Genomic DNA, 20,145 nt, shown 5'->3' with positions numbered 1-20,145 from the left:
CTGTATGTCAAATTGCTCTGATTGGTCAATAAATAAAACACTGATTGGCAAGTGGCTAGGCAGGAAGGAGGCGGGACAAGGAGAGAGGAGAATCCTGGGAAGCAGAAGGCTGAGGCAGGGAGACACTGCCAGCCACCGCCATGACAAGCAGCATGTGAAGATGCCTAAGCCACAAGCCATGTGGCAAGGTATAGATTTATGGAAATGGATTAATTTAAGCTATAAGGATAGTTAACAAGAAGCCTGCCATGGCCATACAGTTTGTAAGCAATATAAGTCTCTGTGTTTACTTGGTTGGGTCTGATGTGGGCCAGGCAGGAAAACTCTAGCTACAATCTGTTCCTTCCTCAATCTATAAATTCTTGTTTGAGGTTAGAGATCTTCCTTTACAGAGTTTGGTATAAAAGACATTCTTAAAGATGCTTATTAACATAACGGCAGACAAAAGTCCCAAGCATGTGTTCTTACATGTGTACAGACTAAGGCAAAGGTTTGCTATGAAACTGAACCCCCAAAGTGTCTACATTTCACTTAAAATTTAGGTTCAAGTCAGGCATGGTGGCACACGCCTTTAATCTCAGCAACTGGGCAGAGGCAGGCAGATCTCTGTGAGTTCGAGGACAACATGGTCTGTATAGTGAGTTCCGGGACAGCCAGGGTTACATAGTGAGACCCTGTCCCAAAAAATCAGAAAAAAAAAAAAACCCTTCAGGTCCAGATGACAATAACCATTTACAATTCTCATCCACAAGGTGTCCTGGTGCCGCCCTGAACTAGTACTGATTAAGACTTTGGAATAGGACACTTTTCCGACTCCGTAACCTGCCCCTGTGTTCGTCCCACGTGCAGGAGCTGCATGACTGCTGGGAAGCATGCACCCTCCAGTCCTGCTGTTGCTCTCAAACGCGGGTGTCCTGGTGTCTTTCCCACGGGGCAGAAGTAAGAGCTACACCGACACGCCTCCCCCGCGACACGCTTCGCATTCACGTTCTCTCCCGACTCTGGGCCACCCAGCCGGTTTGTGCTTACGCCCGTGGCTCCAAAACTGAACCGCATGAGGAGGTAGAGGGTGGCGCAGGCTTGGCTCCGGGTGACGTCCATGCTGCTGCTGCAGTGGTGCAGCACTCGCTGACACAGGTCGGCGCACTGCTCCACCTCCTCCTCGAAGAGCAAGTCTCCAAACTAGAAGAGACACAGGGGGGCATGAGGCAGCGCCGGGCACGTTCCCAAGCTCTCTGGCTGGCTGTTGCAACATGCAAATGTCTGTTTGGACAAGCCAAGAGCCCGAAGGGTTAATGTAGCGCTCCCTCAACAAAACGGGCTACGTGTGTCAGACGGTGGAGGTAAGCGATGACGTCCACTTAATTGTGAGTCACACAGCTGAGGTAAGGCTATGTATGCCATTAACTTCCCTGTTAGCCAGGTTGCATTCGCTGGTGAGGGAGTCCCAGCTTTGAAGGACTTACTTGTGTTTCATGGGTTCCTTGGAAATCATTGGTGACTAAGAAAGAGAAAATTATTATAATAGTGGACAGCGGAATTCCACTTCATAAATTTACAAGATCCCATATAGAAGGTACCCACTAAGGGTTCCCACAAAGAAGGAAAATAATCTTAATACGCTACTAACCAAACATAGTTTTCAGACACCTCCCAGCATTTTATAATGGTCATTTTGTCACATTTATTAATGGGAATCAGGTATAGGATTAATTTCACTATGGAAAGGAGAAACACTAGTATCTCAACTGAATTTTGCTCTCAAGTCACGGACTTTCAGTGAGCGGTCATTTGACATTTCTGTAGTTAGGCCCACATTTCAAGGGTGAGAGACGCTGTTTGGCATCCCCACAGCGACTTCCTGATAGTCAGTGCGCCTACTTTCTTAGGAAGAGGTAACACTTTCACTCCATGCCCTCCGTGTAGTTTGATCTACTTGCAGAGGGACGGGAATCCAGACAAGAATCTCACTTTTAATTAAGGGGAAGAAACAGGCGTCCTGTGTGTACCTTGGCAATGAGTGCCCGGAGAGTTGCGAAGCAGTGAGTCAGGTAGGTGGTGCTCTGATCGCAGCTCAGAGAATTCACCAGGACCCGCAGGACGCCTCCCAGCAGGCTGTCTTTACAGTCCAGGGCGGAGCTTGCCTGGGGGTGGAAGAACAGCATCACTGAATCAAGGCTGAAGGCAGCGCTGATTATCTTAGAGACCTGGCATCCCTTCTCCTTAGCTGAAACTGTTCTGTGAGTCACCGCGGATATCATCCATTAACAATCGCAAGAGCGTAAGCTTTCTTTCCCAATGACTCTTTTCAAAATGAATCGACTTGAGGTTTGTGCCCAGTTTGGGATATTAAACGAAGTTCTAAGGTTCATCTCCCTCCAGCCGGGGTTATGGAACGTTCCTTCTTTGTAGGCATGACTTTCTACCAGTGTCTCAAAGACAGCTGGGGACTCCCCGTACAGGAGGGCTACTTGTGGCAGCTGAGTCTTCTCAATCGGCAGCCAATATATCGGCTACAGAAGGGCTAACAAGGAGAATAATAGCAAGCATTTCCTAGAGTGCAACTTTCTTAGGACACTGCCAATCATTCTGAGGCTTGGGATCAGGTACACTGCTCTCAGAAATACCTTGTACAGAGATACCATTGATGTGACGCTAAACGTTTAGGGTACCAAAGTTAGGAAACTTTCAAAAGATACTTGAGTCCTCCTTGGATGCTCAAGTCCCTCCTATAAAAGGGGGGTGGTATTTGCATATATAACCCACAATCCTCTCACGTACTTTAAACCATCCCTCACTCACTTTTGGTACCTAATACAACATGGAAACGCCATGTCAACAGTTGCTATTATGTATTGTTCAGGGAACAAGGATGGGAAATTAGAAAGTATGCATATGGTCAGTATAGATCTGTTTTTATTCCTAATATTTCCCACCAATGGTTGGTTAAGCCTCAGGACGTGGAAGCCCTGCAATGGGAGGCTGACTTGTATTTTCCTAAAGGAGAAATTGCACATTCACAGGCCTATCCTGCAATCTGAGCATAAAACATGTCATTTGTCACATTAGCAGTTTTCTACCCAGTGCAGTCTGAATGTTAGAGGAGCAATAAAGGCCAACTGAGAGAAAGCTTTTAGTCAAGAGAACATTATGTCTGGCTTGTATGGTAAATCGCTTAACCAAGGGACCAGCCCTAGGGTCGCAGGCTCACCTTAAGCCACGTTAAGGAGATGGGCAGAATAATTAGTCCTTTCACGAGAGAGTATGCTTTCCTCCCCAGAATCCCTGCTCCTAGCACGGTGGCTCCCTGGGTTAAAGCCACGAAGCTTTATCCATCTGTCTCCTTTTCTAAATTATTCAGAAAGTGTAACTTCTCCTTTATCTGTCTACCCCTTTTCTAGTCGTACTTCCCCTAACACTGAGTTTTCCCCACATTCTGGGCGCCCTTCCCTGCCACGTGACTGCTTGTGTGTGTCTGGCCTCTCTCTGTGCCAGCTTAAACGGCAGAGCTGTCTTTCCTTTTCTCCTCCACGCTCCTCCTCCCAACGGCCGCTAAGATTTACAACTTCTCAGCCTGGGGGATTTTTCTTAAAAACACTAATAAAATCGATCTTCACTTTCTCCTTTAGTCCATTCTAAACTTCTTTATTAAGGAGACTAAGAACCCCAAGAGGGGACCCCAATCCCTCTCTGTCATCAACAACTCCTACCCTAGCCAATTGGAATTGACCTATTAGGAGAAGCCTAGTTAGCATCCTTGTTGCCGTGCTCAGCTAAGAGCCCTCTGTCTACCTTATAAGTCGAGCATGCGTACTTGGGCCAGTTTAACCTTGAGGGTCAGCTCCTCAAACACCCAACTCTTTCCAAGGGAGTAGCGAGTCAGAGAAGCCAGAGGATGCCTGGCATCTCTGGAATCTGCAAGGTAGGCACTGCTGTAAATTCCAAACGTCCCCACTTTAGTTTTAAAAAGGCGTTCTGAAGTCATGTTCACGTCTTTCTCAATTTTGAAGGAAGATTTCCCTCTTCAGTTGTAAGAACTGCACCCACGAGCCGGCCAGATGGGGTGTGTATTGCCCTCACCTGGATGATGTTTTCCTGCATATCCAGTATGATTAAATTTGCTTCTGTAGCCAGATTGCCACTGATCAAGGCTTCTTGATCTAACTCTGCCTTTGTTCTAAGAAACAAAAGGAGGTCAAATTAAAGCACAATCTGGCTTGGCCAGGTTCCAGCGATGACAACCAATGCACCATGTCACAAAGGATTCTTTAGAACAGTCAACCATGATTAACATAAAGCAGCTGGCCTTGACGCAAGTGTTTCCTGGGGTTCACGTCTGGTTGGGAAGATGGTCCAGTGAAGTCTCCAGCTCATCCGTATCTTCACTGTTATTAATAATGATGGCAATTATGAAAATAACAAAATGGGCAGAGAAGTAATTATTGGTTGCTACTAACAATTAGGTGAGCCTATCAGATAGCTGCTTGAAGCCTCAGGGCCTCATCTGCTGGTCACTCATGAGCACTATCTGAATGGGGTGGGGGTGGGGCTGCAACATGCTGGAGAGACGGGATGCGACTTGAACTTGGCGAACACTGGGAAACAGTGAGTCTACCTGAGAAGGCGAAAAGGTTGCCTGGTCGAGTGGGGGGCTGGCTGGCCTTCTCCAGTGGGAAGCAAGGCTCACATCCCGTGGGGCGGGGCATCAAACATTCTGCTGGAGGTTACTGGACTAGAAAGTACCAGGCAGGAAATGGGAAATCACCGGGCACTGTTTCTTTTTCAGGATTAATTTTAAGGAGCAGGTACATTCTATGTACTAGTCCATCTATCTGCACAAAACAAGTAAAGCTGGGAAGGCAGAAAGTGGTCTCCTCTTCCACAGCTTTGCCTTCAACGGTTCAGTTACCCATAGTTAACAAGAGTCAAGAACAGGTTCCAGAGATAACAAGTCATTGGCTCTGAGTTGCGTGCAGTCCTGAGTGGCACGCTGTCATATTCCATCCCGTCAGGTGATCACTGTTTGGTCCAGCGTATCCAGGCTGCGTATGCTACCTACATGTTATTTACTCAGTTGCTGTCTTAGTTACCAGATTGACTGACAGAGTCTCACAGTGATGTAGAGAAGGATTTGGCACCACTCACAGCTTTGGGTACCCACTGGAGTGCATTGCCTGCAGATAAAAGGGTACTACTCTACTTTGTTTTACCATCCGAATTTAGGTTTAAGGAAAGAGAGGTAGGAAAAACTGACTTTCCCAGTAGTCGTCCCCAGTGGCTAAGATGGTACCACTGATGCAGGGGCATTATGCTATCAGTTCAAATGTCCTAGACCAGGATTACTGCAGAATTGTTCTTCTTTTTCCAGTAACAGTTGCTTTTACAACACTGAGAGCTCAGAAAGGTATTTTAAGTAATATCACCCTTAGGACAGATTCTTCCGTTCTAATTGTTTGACAACCCCTTTCCTCCTCCAAATGATAGTATATGTATAAAATAAGTGAAATATACGAGCTTTTTTTTTTTTTTTTGGATTAATTTACTCGTACATTTAAATTGACAGCACCAGGGCCAGGCGTGGTGGTGCATGACTTTAATTCCAGCACTCAGGAGGCAGGGGCTGGTGGATCTTTGAGTTTGAAGCCAGTCTGGTCTACATAGTTCTTATGAGAGTTCTGGAGCCAGCTAAGACTACCTACTGAAATTCTGTCTCAAAACAGCAACAGCAACCCTCTGACCAAAAAAACAAACAAAAAACCAAAACAAACAAACAAACAAAAAACAACCCACACTTTGACCAACATTGTCCAGTAGAATGTACAAGGGGCCAGATGTATGATTTTAGATTTTGTGTTAGCCACACGAAAAAAGAAAAAGGGAATTGATGGCATTATCTTTTCTTTTCTTTCTCTTAAAAAGGTCTCACTGTGACTGGCCTGGAATTCCAGGTTCACCATGTAGACCAGGCTGGCCTCAAACTCATAGAGATCTACCTGCTTCTACCTCCCGGGTACTGGAATTATAGACATGTGCCAGCACACCCAGCAAATGTTAATTTTTTACCAAAATTAAAAATTATTGTTGAAATGTTCAATCTTGTGTGTATTTTCTACATCTCAGTGTGAAATGGTCACACTTCAAGCTTCATAGCTACATGTGGTTAGAGGCTCCTGAATAGATAGTACAGGCAATCCTACCTGCTTTTACAATTGTGGTAAAATGCACATCGCATAAAACTTACCACCTTAGTCATTTTTAATTGTATGGTTCAGTAACAGTAAGTAATTTATATTACCATGATATATTGTCACTACTCCTGGGAGATCTATTAGTGTGGCTCGGACTTGTCTGCACAGTCCAATCACCTGTAAAGTGTGACCAACCTAGAAACGGCAGAGGGTAACTTGGGGCGCTTTGACGCTAGTGTGGTGGCGCACGCCTTTAATCCCAGCACTCAGGGGGCAGAGGCAGGCAGACCTTGTGAGTTCAAACGCAGCCTTGTCTACATAGAGAGTTCAGGGCAGTGTAAGGCTCTATCCTAGGAGCAGGCGGCACTCTGGAAGCTCCTGAGGGTGATCTGAATGTGCAGCCCAGGTTAAACACTAACCTCTAAAAGAAAGAGCCAAACTGATTGAAATAAAGCTAACAGAAAATGACAGTGGCTGTCGTCCAAAAATCATAACATTTCCAAACAGCTCTCACGGAGCGTTTATAATTGCCACCCAGCTGCTGCGGAAAGACTGCAGGGTCATCAGTCACTGGTAACCAGCAGCCCACCGGGAGCTGGGAGCTGAGAAGGAACCTGCAGGGAACTGGCGGGACCTGTGTGGTCAGTCAAGATTGCCCATGTCAGCAAGTGGGAAAGGCTCCCTACAGCAGTTCACACAGCCCAGCCAAAACATGCCTTACTGCACTCCTGTTACCGTTTTGTGGAGCAGATGACCTAACTCTCTAAGCAGTGCTGTGCCGTCTACACCCACCTGTTGTGGGTGTACACTGTCACCTCACACACTAAATGAAAGTGATAGGCAAACAGAGATAGAGGAGTAGAGAAAGCAAGGCCAAGTGCCCAGCCATGTAACTTCAAATCCGTTATTTCCTCCCTGAAAATGGGTGCAAAAAGGTACTGACGCTTAGAACCAAAGATAAGTTAAACACCAGCTAGGGAAACCAGAGCGAGCCCAAGTGCTCTGAGCAAGCGGGCATTATTAATAAGACCAACAACTGGGGTTCCTGTGCAACAGCAGAGTAAACAATGCATGTCTCCGTGCATCTTCAGACCTGGCAGCTTGTGGTCGCCTCCCTTCCAAGCCCCAGAAGAGGATATTCTTGTTCACTGGCAAAGCCATCACCATTTAATGGGTATCACATACTGACTTGCACAAGTAGCATCCTTCACTGTTAAGAAGCTATGGGATACCAGATTATTTGGCATGCTTTTCAAAACTATTATTAAAATGTTTCTAGGAAAAATATTTTAGAGTAAGTAGGAAAAATGTGATGTTTTAGGTAAGTGTGTCTCCCCACAGTCCCATAAATTGACTAGGATGTGTTATGGTAATGGTAAAGATATTAACATTCATTTATAAAACGACACCCAAGTCTTCTCATCCCTCCCTTTGATGAACACTTCACACTCCATGAAGCTGTATTATCTATGCTTTGTCATATATGTGGGGTCCTCAGCCATTCAGAGTTTTGTTCAGTGAATCTGCCCTAAAGCCACCTATGGCTAAGAGGCAGAGAAGACTTAGGTTATCTATGCACACACATTTATCTTTTGCTCTCATATGTCTAAACTGTTATATACAGTCCTCTCTTTCTCTCCCCTTTGGTATATAATTCATAAATATACATGCGCTGGCTGGTTTCTGTCAATTGGACACAAACCTAGAGGGACTCTCAATTGAGGAACTGCCTCTATCATATTGGGCGACAGGCAAGTTCATAGAGGCATTTTCTTTATTAAGGATTGATGTAGGAGGGCCCAGCTCACTGCGGGGTTTGCCACGCCTGGGCAGGTGGTCAGAGTTCTATAGGAAAGCAGGCTAGCAGGTCATGGAGAGCAAGTCAGTAAGTTAGTATTTCTCCATGGCCTTTGCTCCAGTCTCTGTCTCCAGGTTTCTACCCTGACCTCCATCTGTGATGAACTGTAAATCATAGGATGAAATAAACTGTCTCCCTCAAGCTGCTTTTGGCCATAGTGTTTTAGCAGAGTGACGGAAAGCAAACTAAGACACACACACACACACACACACATACACACACGGCATATGTTGACATCCAAGCAGGGTTGTTTTTCATTTTCTTTGTAATTTTTTTCTGATTATACTAGATATGAAAATGCAAATCCAATGTAGAAAACATAACAAATTGTGAAAAAGAAAATACAAATCACTTACATTTTTAAAATTCCCAAATCACTATTATTGTTTTGGTAAATTTCTTTGAGAGTTTTTTTTTTTTTTTTTTTTTCTTCGAGACAGGTTTTCTCTGTGTAGCCCTGGCTGTGGTGGAACTTACTCTGTAGCCCAGGCTGGCCTCGAACTCACAGAGATCCACCTACCTCTGTCTCCCAAGTGCTGGGATTAAAGGCGTGTGCCGCCACCACCCTATTCCATGGCCTTTTACAAACACAGCTCCTGTATGTAATTAGAGATTAGAGAGTAAACTAAAACCAAGCATCTGTCTAGGTTACTTAATGATTCCACAACATGTTAGCAGCCTGGGACTTTGTTCTGTTTCCATATTCTTAAACATCATAGCAGTTCTGACTTTTAAAATTTATTTTTATTTTATGTGCATTGATGTTTTACCTGCATGTATGTCTGTGTGAGGGTGTCAGATCTTGGCGTTATAGACTGTTGCGAACTAACATGTAGGTGCTGAGAATCAAACTGGGGTCCTCTGGAAGAGCAGTCAATGCTCCCAAACACTGAGCCATCTCTCCAGCCCAAGCAGTTCTGATTTTTTTGAACAATTAAAAATAAGGCTACTATAAATACCCCTGACTATCCATCTTTGCACCCATTTTCACTATGGAAATACAGATGTGGAGTTGCACTTTTCTCTATTTCTCTGCTCTTCACTGGCTGCTTTCATCAGCTACCCAAGGGTGCAGAAACTGGTTTTTTTTAAACAATGAATACATTTTTTAAGAGCCAAGGTCACAGCTTCTGACACCTTTGGGCACCCTGGGTAGCTGGAGCTGTATTTACACAGACAGTATGTTTCCTTTTCTTACCCCTGGAAGGATACAATTGTCCCAGAAACACAAGGAGCCTGGGAAAAAGAGTTTAAGACTTTCAATGAAAGTAGCCCGGAGCAGCCAAGCGAGCGACTCACTTATCCATCTTCTCGTTAGCTTGCCGCCACTGGGTCTGCTCTTTCCTCCACCTCAGATTTTCACTCAGGCCTGGAAATCGGTCATTCCCTAGGAGTTAAGAAACACACGACAGGAATTTGATTAGCGTGAAACCTTCTCAGATAACCCCAAGTCCAGGGCCCAGCTTAACTGAGAAGCCTCAGCACATTCTTCTGTTAATCAGTCTCTGCTGCCCCGAGGAGACAAAGCCGCCATGCTGTCTGTCTCTGTGGTGACCTGCCTGTGGACAGGAGGCAGCTCTGGAAGATGTCTTGCCTTTCACATTTCCCCTGAGCAGGGGCTCCCCTGAGCAACACGCCCCCCCCCACACACACACACTGACTTGCTGGAAAGAAGAGTAGGGTACCCAGAGAAGGTGCTGAGTGCTCTCCAAAGTCCGTGCCCTCCTGGGAGCACATGACATTTGATTGTCTTAGGTGATGAGCTCAGGTGTTTGGGTCATGGGGTCCCTAGGATGGTGGTATGCTGGCAGTGTTTTGGGGAGACTGCTCCATTCCAGTTGTATACTCAATGACTCAGGGATATGACTGTGGGTCCCAGAACCCTCCAGTTGGTTGGTCAGTCTGCTCTAGGGGCCTAAGCACAAGGGAGACAATGCTTCCCTCCTCTGTCAATCACTTTCCTGGATGTGGCCTTTACTTGCTCTTAAACCTTAATTAAAACATGGCAGCTGGGGACTCTCAGGGTGATTCTTACCCTCAGAGGCAGAGGACAAGCATTCTACAAACCAAGCACAGGATCCAGAACCTGCTGTCTCAGGGAGTGACATCCAGGGACCTTCCTCCCCACAAAGAGTGAAGAGCTGTCCGACAGGTGGGGAGGCCTACCCACACACCTGGAGTGCGACGGCGCATCATCTCCCCGCGGGCTCCTTCTCCGCGGAGCAGGGCCTCTTCCAGCTTGGCCTTGACATCCCTTGACTTCTGCAGGACCTGGTTACTGACTTTGTCGGAACTCTGCTTTCCCTGGAAGGACAGAGGTAGGAACCTTCAGTTTAGCAGTGTCTCTATTGGTGGAGAGATTTGTCAAAGGAGAACACTTCGGGGCCATGGTGGGGAGTTTTGACATGTACGACACAGTCGCTTTTCTGGAGGCTCCCACGGACGAAACTTTATTAGTGGGGATGGGCCCACTGCAATAGGCAGGCATTCTCTCCACGCGGAGTGGTCACATCTGCAAACGCAACCAAGCTATGGGGTGGAATATAGACGTATGTGGTGATATTTTATTTGTACTGAAATGTGATTTTAATTTTATGTTAATAAATAAAGTTGCCCTGGGGTCAGAGCTATTAGAGCCATAGCAAGAGCATGGTGGTTAGAAGAGCTAGGTAGATTTCTGTGTGTTCAGGGATACAGCCAGTATTGGAGACATATGCCTTTAAGACCTGGAGGGCGGTACTTACAGGCAGTGATGAGGCAGTCATGTGGTTGGGTTTACAACCAATGAGAAGGCAGAACAGAAAGATTATTTAAACAGAGACACAGGAAGTACCTCCCTCTCTCGGGGAAGCTAGGAGCACTGCAGGAGGTAAGATTTTATCTCTGAGCTCTGACCTCTCGGCTTTCTCTTTTACATTGGCTCTGTGTTTCTTATTTTAAAAAGACAATTGGTTACATCTACATCTGGCGCCCAACGTGACAAGAATCCATTAAAAACTGCTTGGGGCCGGCTCCCTAGCCGGAGCAACCGGCTCCCTAGCCCCGGCCCAGGTCTGCTTGGGCTCAGGCTGGACTGTGAGCTGCTTGCTTAAAGCCAGTGCTACAAACAGCTCAGGCCTGCCCTGCTAAACAGGGCCCCTGCCTGTAAAGCCAAGCCTTGACTCGGCTCAAGAGGGAACAAGTGGCTGGCTTTAAGCTTTAGCCGGCTACCCCTTCGCTTTCACTTTCACTTTCACTTTTGCTTTCGGTTTCTCTCTTGCTTTCTCTCTGTCTCTCTGTCTCTCTGTCTCTGTCTCTGTCTCTCTCTCTCTCTCTCTCTCTCTCTCTCTCTCTCTCTCTCTCTCTGGATTCACACCTAGGACACTAGGTGGCTCTTTTGAAATTCGCTCGGATTTCTACTGTTCTACGCAGATTTGGTAAGTCATAAAGGAAACTATTTAAAAGACAAATTTTTTCCACATTTAAAAAAAATGGGTTTTCTGTGTACATTGGAAGAAAATTGGGTTTTTGAAATTTTAGGCAGTCTGACAATGGAACAACTATATGAAAAGATTAGTATTATGGGAATTATGCAGTTTATCACCATGCTTATTCTCATTTTACTATTTAAAAAGATAGTCGATTTAAGTGCCAGGATAACAGCTTTAGAAAAACCTGTTAATTTTAACAGTGAAGTTGGTTCAAGTTTGGATCATAAGGTTACAGAAAGAAAGCCTGTTTTCACACAGTCATCCTTAATTTATCCTGTAACCGTACAGCAGATGCCTGATCAAATGGCTACACAAAATATCTGGGCTCCAATTGAACTGATGGATTTTAAAAGGTTTAAGGAGGCAATAGTATCTTATGGCATGCATTCCCCATATGTAAAGCAAATGTTAAACTCTTGGTCAACATATAATAGGATTATACCACAGGACTGGCGGGACCTTGCACAAGCTGTTCTGGAACCCAGCCAGAGAATTCAATTTCTAACGTGGTTTAAGGAGGAAGCTAGAAACGTAGAAACACAATGGAGGGATAAAGGAATACAAGTTTCTCAGGATCAGCTTATTGGAGAAGGCCAATATGCTTCAACAACAAACACAACAACAACAATTCCACGTGGACAATAATAATATCACTGAACTGACAAACATCATCTATAGATCAGCTTTGAACTACAAGGTGCTCAGAGCAATTTTGAGATGACTAGCTGAGATGATCCAGTCTCAAAGACTACTTGAATAAGGACTTGAGATAAACCCTGAACTTTGGCTTTATACATAGACTGGATAATAATGAAGGATATAGTTACCTTTCCTAGAATTTGACAATTAACTTAAATTTTTCTTTCAGGATAAAGATAACTTCGCCCATACCCAGCAGGAAGCAATTTTAAGAATGACGCCCACCTTCCCAAAGAGGTGGTGTGGGGCGGGTGGTTTTTTTTTTTGGTTCTTTTTAATGGGTTTTGGGTCTGGGATAATTTTCATTATTTAGGGGGGTAGGTTACAAGTTGTCAAGGGTTAGGAAAAAGGCTAAGCAAAGGAGATTAGATTTAAGGTTCTTGTTTAAAAAAAAAAAGAAAGAAAGAAAGAAAAGAAAAGAAAAAGACAATTACTAGTTTTAAATACTTTACATTATTACCAACTATTAGGATATAAAGAAATGAAAGTTAGTAGTTAGACATTACAATAGAAATTGTAGTCATATTAGATATGTTTTAAAAATTGAGCAGATGTATTTTAGACAGGTCATCTTCAAACCCTTCAGAGATCTACAGAATATGGCATTTAAAATGTTTTAATAACTTAGAAATTTTTCTTTTTTGAGACATGTCGGCTCCTGGCAGTACCAATCTACTTCAGAGAAAATATGGGCATTGAAGAAACTGCATATGGAGTTAATTTTCATTGTGGCAAAAGTTAGCCACTGGACAACAAAGTATCCTCAAATCAACAGGACAAAATGGACAGACAGAACACGAAACAAAGGACTACTGATTCCTGCCAAAACAAGTGTGGTTATGGCTTTATCAAAAGGCATCTTCTGAGGCCAGGACAATATGGCACCATCCCTGAAGTCGCCTTCACAATCTGGAAAAGGTACAGTACCCTTTTCTTCGAAGGCAGCTGAACAGGCAGTGGGCCGATGGCTTCTGTTGTGCAATGGAACAGCAACTGAAAGCTCACGCCTCTCAATAGTAGACTGGCATTTAATAGAGGGATGTGGAGAAGAAGGGGATGCTGAGATGAAGCCATATATACACAGCCAAGAAGAATGGACAGCTGAATTCAAAAACCATCAACAATTTTCAGAATTTAAAATCCTGAATCATGACATGACACTAGTGGAATTCAGGTGTTTCTGGTACATGGACTGCTCTCACCCAATGTGAGGTTGAACTGTTGACCTTGTGTACAACCTACTTCACAAATGAGTCTGTCAGATACCATAAGCCTATAGGCTGAAGATGATGCCCCAACACTGTGGAGAAACCTCAGGTAACTGTCCAGGCAGCTGGTTGTTTCTGTCAACTCACAAAATTTTTGGAAGTTGCTTTTGTGCACTTCTTGTTTTTATTTTTGTTAGCTAATATTATTTCCTTCTTGGGTCTCTGAGGGAGTTGAAGATTAGTTAGTTATAGTTGAAGATTAATTAGGATAGAAAGTGAATTAGATACATTTTGGACTTACTAAAATAGGATAGATAAGGGAATTATTTTCTCTGATTTGTCAAATACAAATGGACTAGACATTGTTTAGGTATTTGTTACTTGTATATATTGTATATAGTTATTGTACTTTTGTATATAGTTTTTCTTTTGTTAGTTATAACCTTTTGCCTTTTTTCTTTTTATTAAAATAGAAAAGGGGAAATGTGGTGATATTTTATTTGTACTGAAATGTGATTTTAATTTTATGTTAATAAATAAAGTTGCCCTGGGGTCAGAGCTATTAGAGCCATAGCAAGAGCATGGTGGTTAGAAGAGCTAGGTAGATTTCTGTGTGTTCAGGGATACAGCCAGTATTGGAGACATATGCCTTTAAGACCTGGAGGGCGGTACTTACAGGCAGTGATGAGGCAGTCATGTGGTTGGGTTTACAACCAATGAGAAGGCAGAACAGAAAGATTATTTAAACAGAGACACAGGAAGTACCTCCCTCTCTCGGGGAAGCTAGGAGCACTGCAGGAGGTAAGATTTTATCTCTGAGCTCTGACCTCTCGGCTTTCTCTTTTACATTGGCTCTGTGTTTCTTATTTTAAAAAGACAATTGGTTACATCTACAGACGTATGAAGAGCGAATGATGCGGCCATTGCTCAAAGGGAAGAGGAACAAGATGGGATTGAAATAGAAAACGAAGACGACACCCCACACTTACCTTGTACTCAAAACAGGAGACACAGATGAACAGCAGGTCTAAAATCCTATTGAGCTGCATGGAAGGCAGGTCAGCAATCCACCTCCGGATGAGGCCCTGGTCAGCGTTTTTCATGATCCACAGGAAGCAAATCATGAGGTGGCGGGTGGTGTCTGCATTCAGCATGTTGTATTGCTTATAGGGCTGGAAGGAGGCAGATGGTTGGGGAGGGTGGGGAGGAGGCCAAGCAACAGAAAAAAAACAAACCCAAACCGTAAGAGATGGGAACCTCTCAGAACACTGTACCCACTTCCTCGCTGACTGGCCATCTGCTTTCAGTAGCCCTGTCCTCCCGAGGCAAAGGAAGAAAGGAGCAGGGTGCTTGGTGCTCAGTAAAGACCCACCTTGGGCACAATTTGGGTCAAGCTAAGAACCACTGAACTGAGCACTGTCTGGTGGTCTGCCCTAGACCCTGACCATGTTCTCCAATATCAGCGATGCCATGGTGCATTCCTGTTGCTAAGATCTCCAAGAACTTCTTCAAGATGGCCAGTGGAGGGTTGGACTTACGGAGGAGAACTAGCTTAACCAGACACAATGAATAGTCCAACATTTCTGCTTCACATCAAGATCATGAACTGCTCAGCACGTGGATCAAATCCGCATGTTTGTGAAGCCATCTGCAATGGGACCTACACCAAAATTCACCCGAGGGTGGGTGGGTCCTCAGGCTGTAATTCCCTAGGAGCATGTTCACTGGAGAGTGCTGCTAAGCACGCTTGCTATAACTCACAACACCAAGACAGACAACAGTGTGCAGCTGCACCCTTGCTGCATGTGGTGTGGATAATAGTGGAGGGTGGCAGTGACATTGCAGTGAGGAATTTGTGAGTAGGGTGAGGGAAATGCTAGCCTTGGATGGCAATGACAGATGACGAACGTCCTTTCACTTAAGGTATTCTGAGGATGTTGACAAGAAAGGAGAGTCTTCAGCTAGAACGTCACAGGGAGTATGTTCCAACAGGTGAACTTCCAGTTTCGCTCCTCCTCACAGGCAGTTCATGTAAAAGGCACATACTGCCCTGAGCAGGGAACTTTGGTAAGGAGGATTATTCAGATGTAGAGTGTGGTCAGAAGGCACACTGTTGAACTGTAAGATCTGTGATGCCAAGTCTCATGTGTCCCGTCTCCCTGACTCCCTAACCCTCCTGGCCAAGGGTGAAAGGGGCTGAGGCTCTAAGTGCTGGGAGGAAGGGAAAAAAAAGAAATCATCTAATAAAGAATAGTTGTGTCAAGACCCTGCCTCACTCAGAAGAAAACCAAGCAAGTTTCCTGCGGATTCTGATCTTATGTTGAAATGTAAAATGATATTGACTGCCTTGCTCTCTCAAACCCTAGGTTGCCCTAGGCGCGCACATCCCTAGGATCATAAAATACAGCACACCAAGTCAAATAAGAACAGAACAGTAACAACACTGAGCTAGAAGGTGAAGTGCTGTCTCAACAAGAGACGGAGCACATCAACAGAGGCGTCCCAGCTCAGGTGCAGCGTCCCACAAAGAGCCCCCCCTTCCGTCAAAGGACAAGCCAAACAAATCTCCTTGGGCTCTCTGGGGACCTAGGAAAGCTGAAGGCTTTTGCTTTGGACGCTCTGGTCCCTTCAGTCATTTATTTGAGGCAAACATTAAGACTAATGACACACGGAGTAAGCCCAGCCTAAATTCAATGGAAGGACGCTTTGGGTTGATCTTCTCTGCAATGATTTCAGAATCCCCCAAGTTCCCCTCTCTGATAGTTTTCTGCACTTGGCACACTGGGACTGGCTAAATGTGACGTGTGTATCTCCTGCTCTTACCATGGCTGTCTGAGCAGAGTGCTCGCTGCTGTCAGCCTCTTGGATTCCTGTAGCTCAGTGGGGAGGCAGAAACCACCTCTGCTCTAAGCTGGGTTCACTCAGAGGTCAGGAGGAGGACACACCAACAAAAAATGGGTACCAACATACCAAGGAAGACAGCATTGATCCGCTCATCTTCAAATTTAGATGATTCCCTGCTATGGCCAGGGCCACATTCTGGTTGATTCCATTGGCCACATCTTGTTCCTCATATGAGCCGCTGGCACGGCTCTTCCCACCTCGAGCATCTGCAACTGCAATTAAGCATCACTAGGGGTGATGTCAAGCCAAAGACCACAGTTCCCTGTCTTCAACCCAACAAGTGACAGAAGCATCTTAGTTCCTAAAGTCAGCAAGTAACTCAAAACCTGGCGTTTACCGTTATGTACCCAGAGAAAAAGCACACAGGCTTAAAACAAATGAACTGCTGAGCACAAGCTTAGGCTACAAATTAATTTTTCAGATGTTAAAAATAAAAGCTTTCGGGGCTGGAGAGATGGCTCAGCGGTTAAGAGCACTGACTGCTCTTCTAGAGGTCCTGAGTTCAATTCCCAGCAACCATCTATAATGGGATCTGATGCCCTCTTCTGGCCTGCAGGGACACATGCAGGCAGAACATTGCATACATAATAAATAAATCTTAAAAAAATAAAAGCTTTCAAAGTTTTGTAATACTTCTGTGTGTTCTGTTCTGTATTTAAAATAATACTGTTGATTTTAAATAATGATCCAATAAAATGGAACCTGTAACTTCAGAATAAGTACCTTGTAGAATAATATGCTATTATAATAAACCATGCACTGAGATTGTTTCAAAAGTCAAAGCAAATGCTAATTTATTACATATTATTATAGTATACATTATATTATTATAATGCCACATAGCAGGCATATCTACATTTACAGAAAAGCCACACTTGTCAAAGGTCACTTACTGAACAGATGAGGCTTAAGTCTGAATTTAGACTTTAACTTTTTTTTTTTTTTTTCTCAGACAGGGTTTCTCTGTGTAGTTTTGGTGCCTGTCCTGGGTCTCACTCTGTAGATCAGGCTGGCCTCGAACTCACAGAGATCCACCTGGCTCTGCCTCCCGAGTGCTGGGATTAAAGTCGTGCACCACTGCCGCCCGGCCTTATTTTATTTTTTTGTAATTTTGTTACATATATGTATGTCTGTATCACTTTCATGACTGATGACCTCAGAGGCTACAACAGGGCATCAGATGTCCTAGAACTGGAGTCACAGACAGTTGTAGGCTACCATGTGGGTACTGGGAATTGACCCTTGGTCCTCTAGAAGAGCAGCCAGTTCTCTTAAACACTGACTCAGGTTTCCATCCCATGAGATGTAGCTTTAAAAAAGTTTGTTTTTATTTTATGTGTATATGTTAGTGCCTGCATGTATGTATGTATGTGTACTTCACGGGTTTGGGGAGGTCAGAAGAGGGCATCAGATCCTCTGGAACTGGAGTTACAGGCAGTTGTGAGGCGCTGGGAACCCAAGCCAGATCCTCTGCAAGAGCAGCAAGTGCTCTTAACTGCTGAGCTTTCTCCCTGGCGATTTGCACGAGGAATTTTTTTCTTTTAATAAAGAAGAGAAATAACTACTTCCATAGGAATGCTTACCTTTCACTTTGCAATTTGCACGAATTGAAAGTTCTAGGTGACTGTTCTCATCTTGTGTATTTGTGTGTACGTGAGTGCGAGAATGTGTGCGTGCCCATGTGCAGCTATGCGTGTTCATTTAGAGGCAAGATGACCTTGTTTTGTTCCTCAGGCACTGCCCACTTTTTTTTTTCTTCCTGGTTGGCTGACTGGAGAGCTCTAGGGATCTTCCTGTCTCACCTTCCCAGGGATGGGATTACAAGTGTATACGGCCATGTCAGAAATGTTTCTGTGAGTTCTGGGAATCGAACACAGATCCTTGTGTTTGGGATGGCAGGCTCTTTACTGACTAAGGTATTTGCGCAACCCCAGTCTCCTTATTTTATAAACTAATTGTTACTGTAATGATTTTACAAATGACTTGGTCAGAGGTGCCACCGCACTTGGAGGAAGTGGGAAACTCAGATGGTTCTCTAAGATCAATGGCGGTGCCTTGTAAGGACTGCTGGGCTCAGGCGGGGGTTCTCCGGACTCTAAATCATTCATCAGCAAAAACCCAGCCTGGGAACCTCTACAAACCCACAGAGCAAGGGCTACCCTGAAATGATCAGAATAGTGCACTTCCACCTACATTCTCCAGCCCACACCATAGCAGGAACATAAACCCAGGAAGTGGAAAAAAATTAAAAAAAAAATATTATGCTTTCTTCTTGTAGTTTTAAGCAAGAGATACTGACCTCAGCATTGACCTCTTGTTGCCAAAAGTAAACCTTTTTTTTTTTTTTTTTTTTTTTTTTTTTTTTTTTGCTGTAGCATAATTTCCTAATACTGAAAGACACCATGATTTGTGTGTCAGTGGGTTGGCATAGAGCAAAAAGTTGTTTGGTTTCAACACTCCTTTGTAAGCACCATGAAAGAAAATGGACATGTCTATTTGGAGGCAACAGAGCAGCAATCGCAAGAGAGTGGCGAGTTCTGTTCTATTTCATCCTTTTGCCGCACAGATGATGGCATCCACCATAAACTGGCAGATCCATGAATGAATGTGCAAATATTTTCTCACCACAAAAAATAAAATACATACAATTATGTATTTTAAAAACCTGTCTGGGTCAAGAAAAGTTTTAGTGGCCACTGCTGTGAAGAGTCACCCACACAAACCATCCACACTAGAGCTGATGAGAGACCTTGTATTCTGTGTGAGGGACATCTGGCAGGGGCCTACTGATCTATGACAGAAAACTGAAGGTCCTTACCTGTAAAGTCATAGAGCTGCGGCAAGGCGTCCAGAATGATGCCAACCAAGGGCAGGTAAAGGGCGGCGATTTTGACCTTCACTTCCGGTTTGAGACACCGTGGATCCAGGTCATGAGAACTCAGGAGGCTGTGGATGGCACTTACAGCTTTTCTCTGTACCCTGCTGATTCTGTTGACATAACATTGAGAAACCAGGCTATGGTGAGGGAGACTGTGATTCTGAACAATTCGGTGACAATGTGAAAAGCAAGCAAAGTAGGGTCGATGGGAGACTGTCTACATTACAATCCTGGTCTACTTTTAGCTTCCTGTTTTCAAACTCATCATGTCATATGAGTACTTCATTCCTTTTGGATGCTAACATTTCACTGTGCACAGAAAATAATCTCATTTATCCACTCATCCACCGATGAACATTTGAGTTGTTAATACTTTGGGACTATCATGAATGCCGAATACTCCTGGCTTTTGTGTGGGCGTAAGCATGTGTCTCTTGGGTATGTCCCTCAGTAAGACCACTGGAATCATAACTCTATTTTTACCTTTATAGGACTAAGACACCTTTAGTGATTTCTTCCTCCCCTTTTTGGTTTTTCAAGACAAAATTTCTCTGAGTAGCTCTGACTGTCCTGGAACTCACTCTGTAGACCAGGTTGGTCTTAAACTCAGAGATCTGCCTGCCTCTGCCTCCTGAGCGCTGTGACTAAAGGTGTGTGCCACCATTTGCCTGGCTTCTCTCTCTCCCTCCCTCCCTCCCTCCCTCCCTCCCTCCCTCCCTCCCTCCCTCCCTCTCTCTCTCTCTCTCTCTCTCTCGCTCTCTCTCTCTCTCTCGCTCTCTCTCTCTCATGCTGGGTATTAAACCCAGGTCCTAGCACATGCTAGCCACACCTTTGCCTCTCTGTCTTTTTCTCCTAACAATCCTAGTAGGCAAGATGTGGTATTTAATCACAGTTTTAATGAGGCACTGGCCTGATAGTTAACGATTCTGAACATCTTTTC

The 20,145-nt window shown here is 44.5% G+C and overlaps 1 protein-coding gene and 1 non-coding gene across 3 annotated transcripts in view; one reads left to right on the top strand and one right to left on the bottom strand.

Annotated features, from left to right (window-relative positions):
• Dock8 (dedicator of cytokinesis 8) overlaps positions 1-20,145 on the bottom strand; it is a 212,403-nt gene that overhangs the window by 29,067 nt on the left and 163,191 nt on the right. For both annotated transcript variants that reach the window (XM_042262086.2, XM_076561526.1), the window contains 8 exons: positions 19,146-19,315; positions 16,394-16,539; positions 14,413-14,595; positions 10,221-10,350; positions 9,346-9,433; positions 4,081-4,177; positions 2,010-2,144; positions 1,030-1,182 (listed from right to left, as the gene is read on the bottom strand). In XM_042262086.2, the coding sequence (XP_042118020.2) occupies positions 1,030-1,182; positions 2,010-2,144; positions 4,081-4,177; positions 9,346-9,433; positions 10,221-10,350; positions 14,413-14,595; positions 16,394-16,539; positions 19,146-19,315 (1,102 nt within the window). The remainder of the gene's footprint in view (positions 1-1,029; positions 1,183-2,009; positions 2,145-4,080; positions 4,178-9,345; positions 9,434-10,220; positions 10,351-14,412; positions 14,596-16,393; positions 16,540-19,145; positions 19,316-20,145) is intronic.
• Positions 7,264-7,394, top strand: LOC121827001 (small nucleolar RNA SNORA24). The gene has a single exon (XR_006069150.1). It is a non-coding gene; the product is annotated as a small nucleolar RNA SNORA24 (small nucleolar RNA).

Source organism: Peromyscus maniculatus, chromosome 1, assembly GCF_049852395.1.
Source record: "Peromyscus maniculatus bairdii isolate BWxNUB_F1_BW_parent chromosome 1, HU_Pman_BW_mat_3.1, whole genome shotgun sequence".
Classification (NCBI taxonomy): domain Eukaryota; kingdom Metazoa; phylum Chordata; class Mammalia; order Rodentia; family Cricetidae; genus Peromyscus; species Peromyscus maniculatus.
The sequence above is the reverse complement of the archived record's forward strand: the minus strand, read 5'-3'. Positions and strand labels throughout refer to the sequence as shown.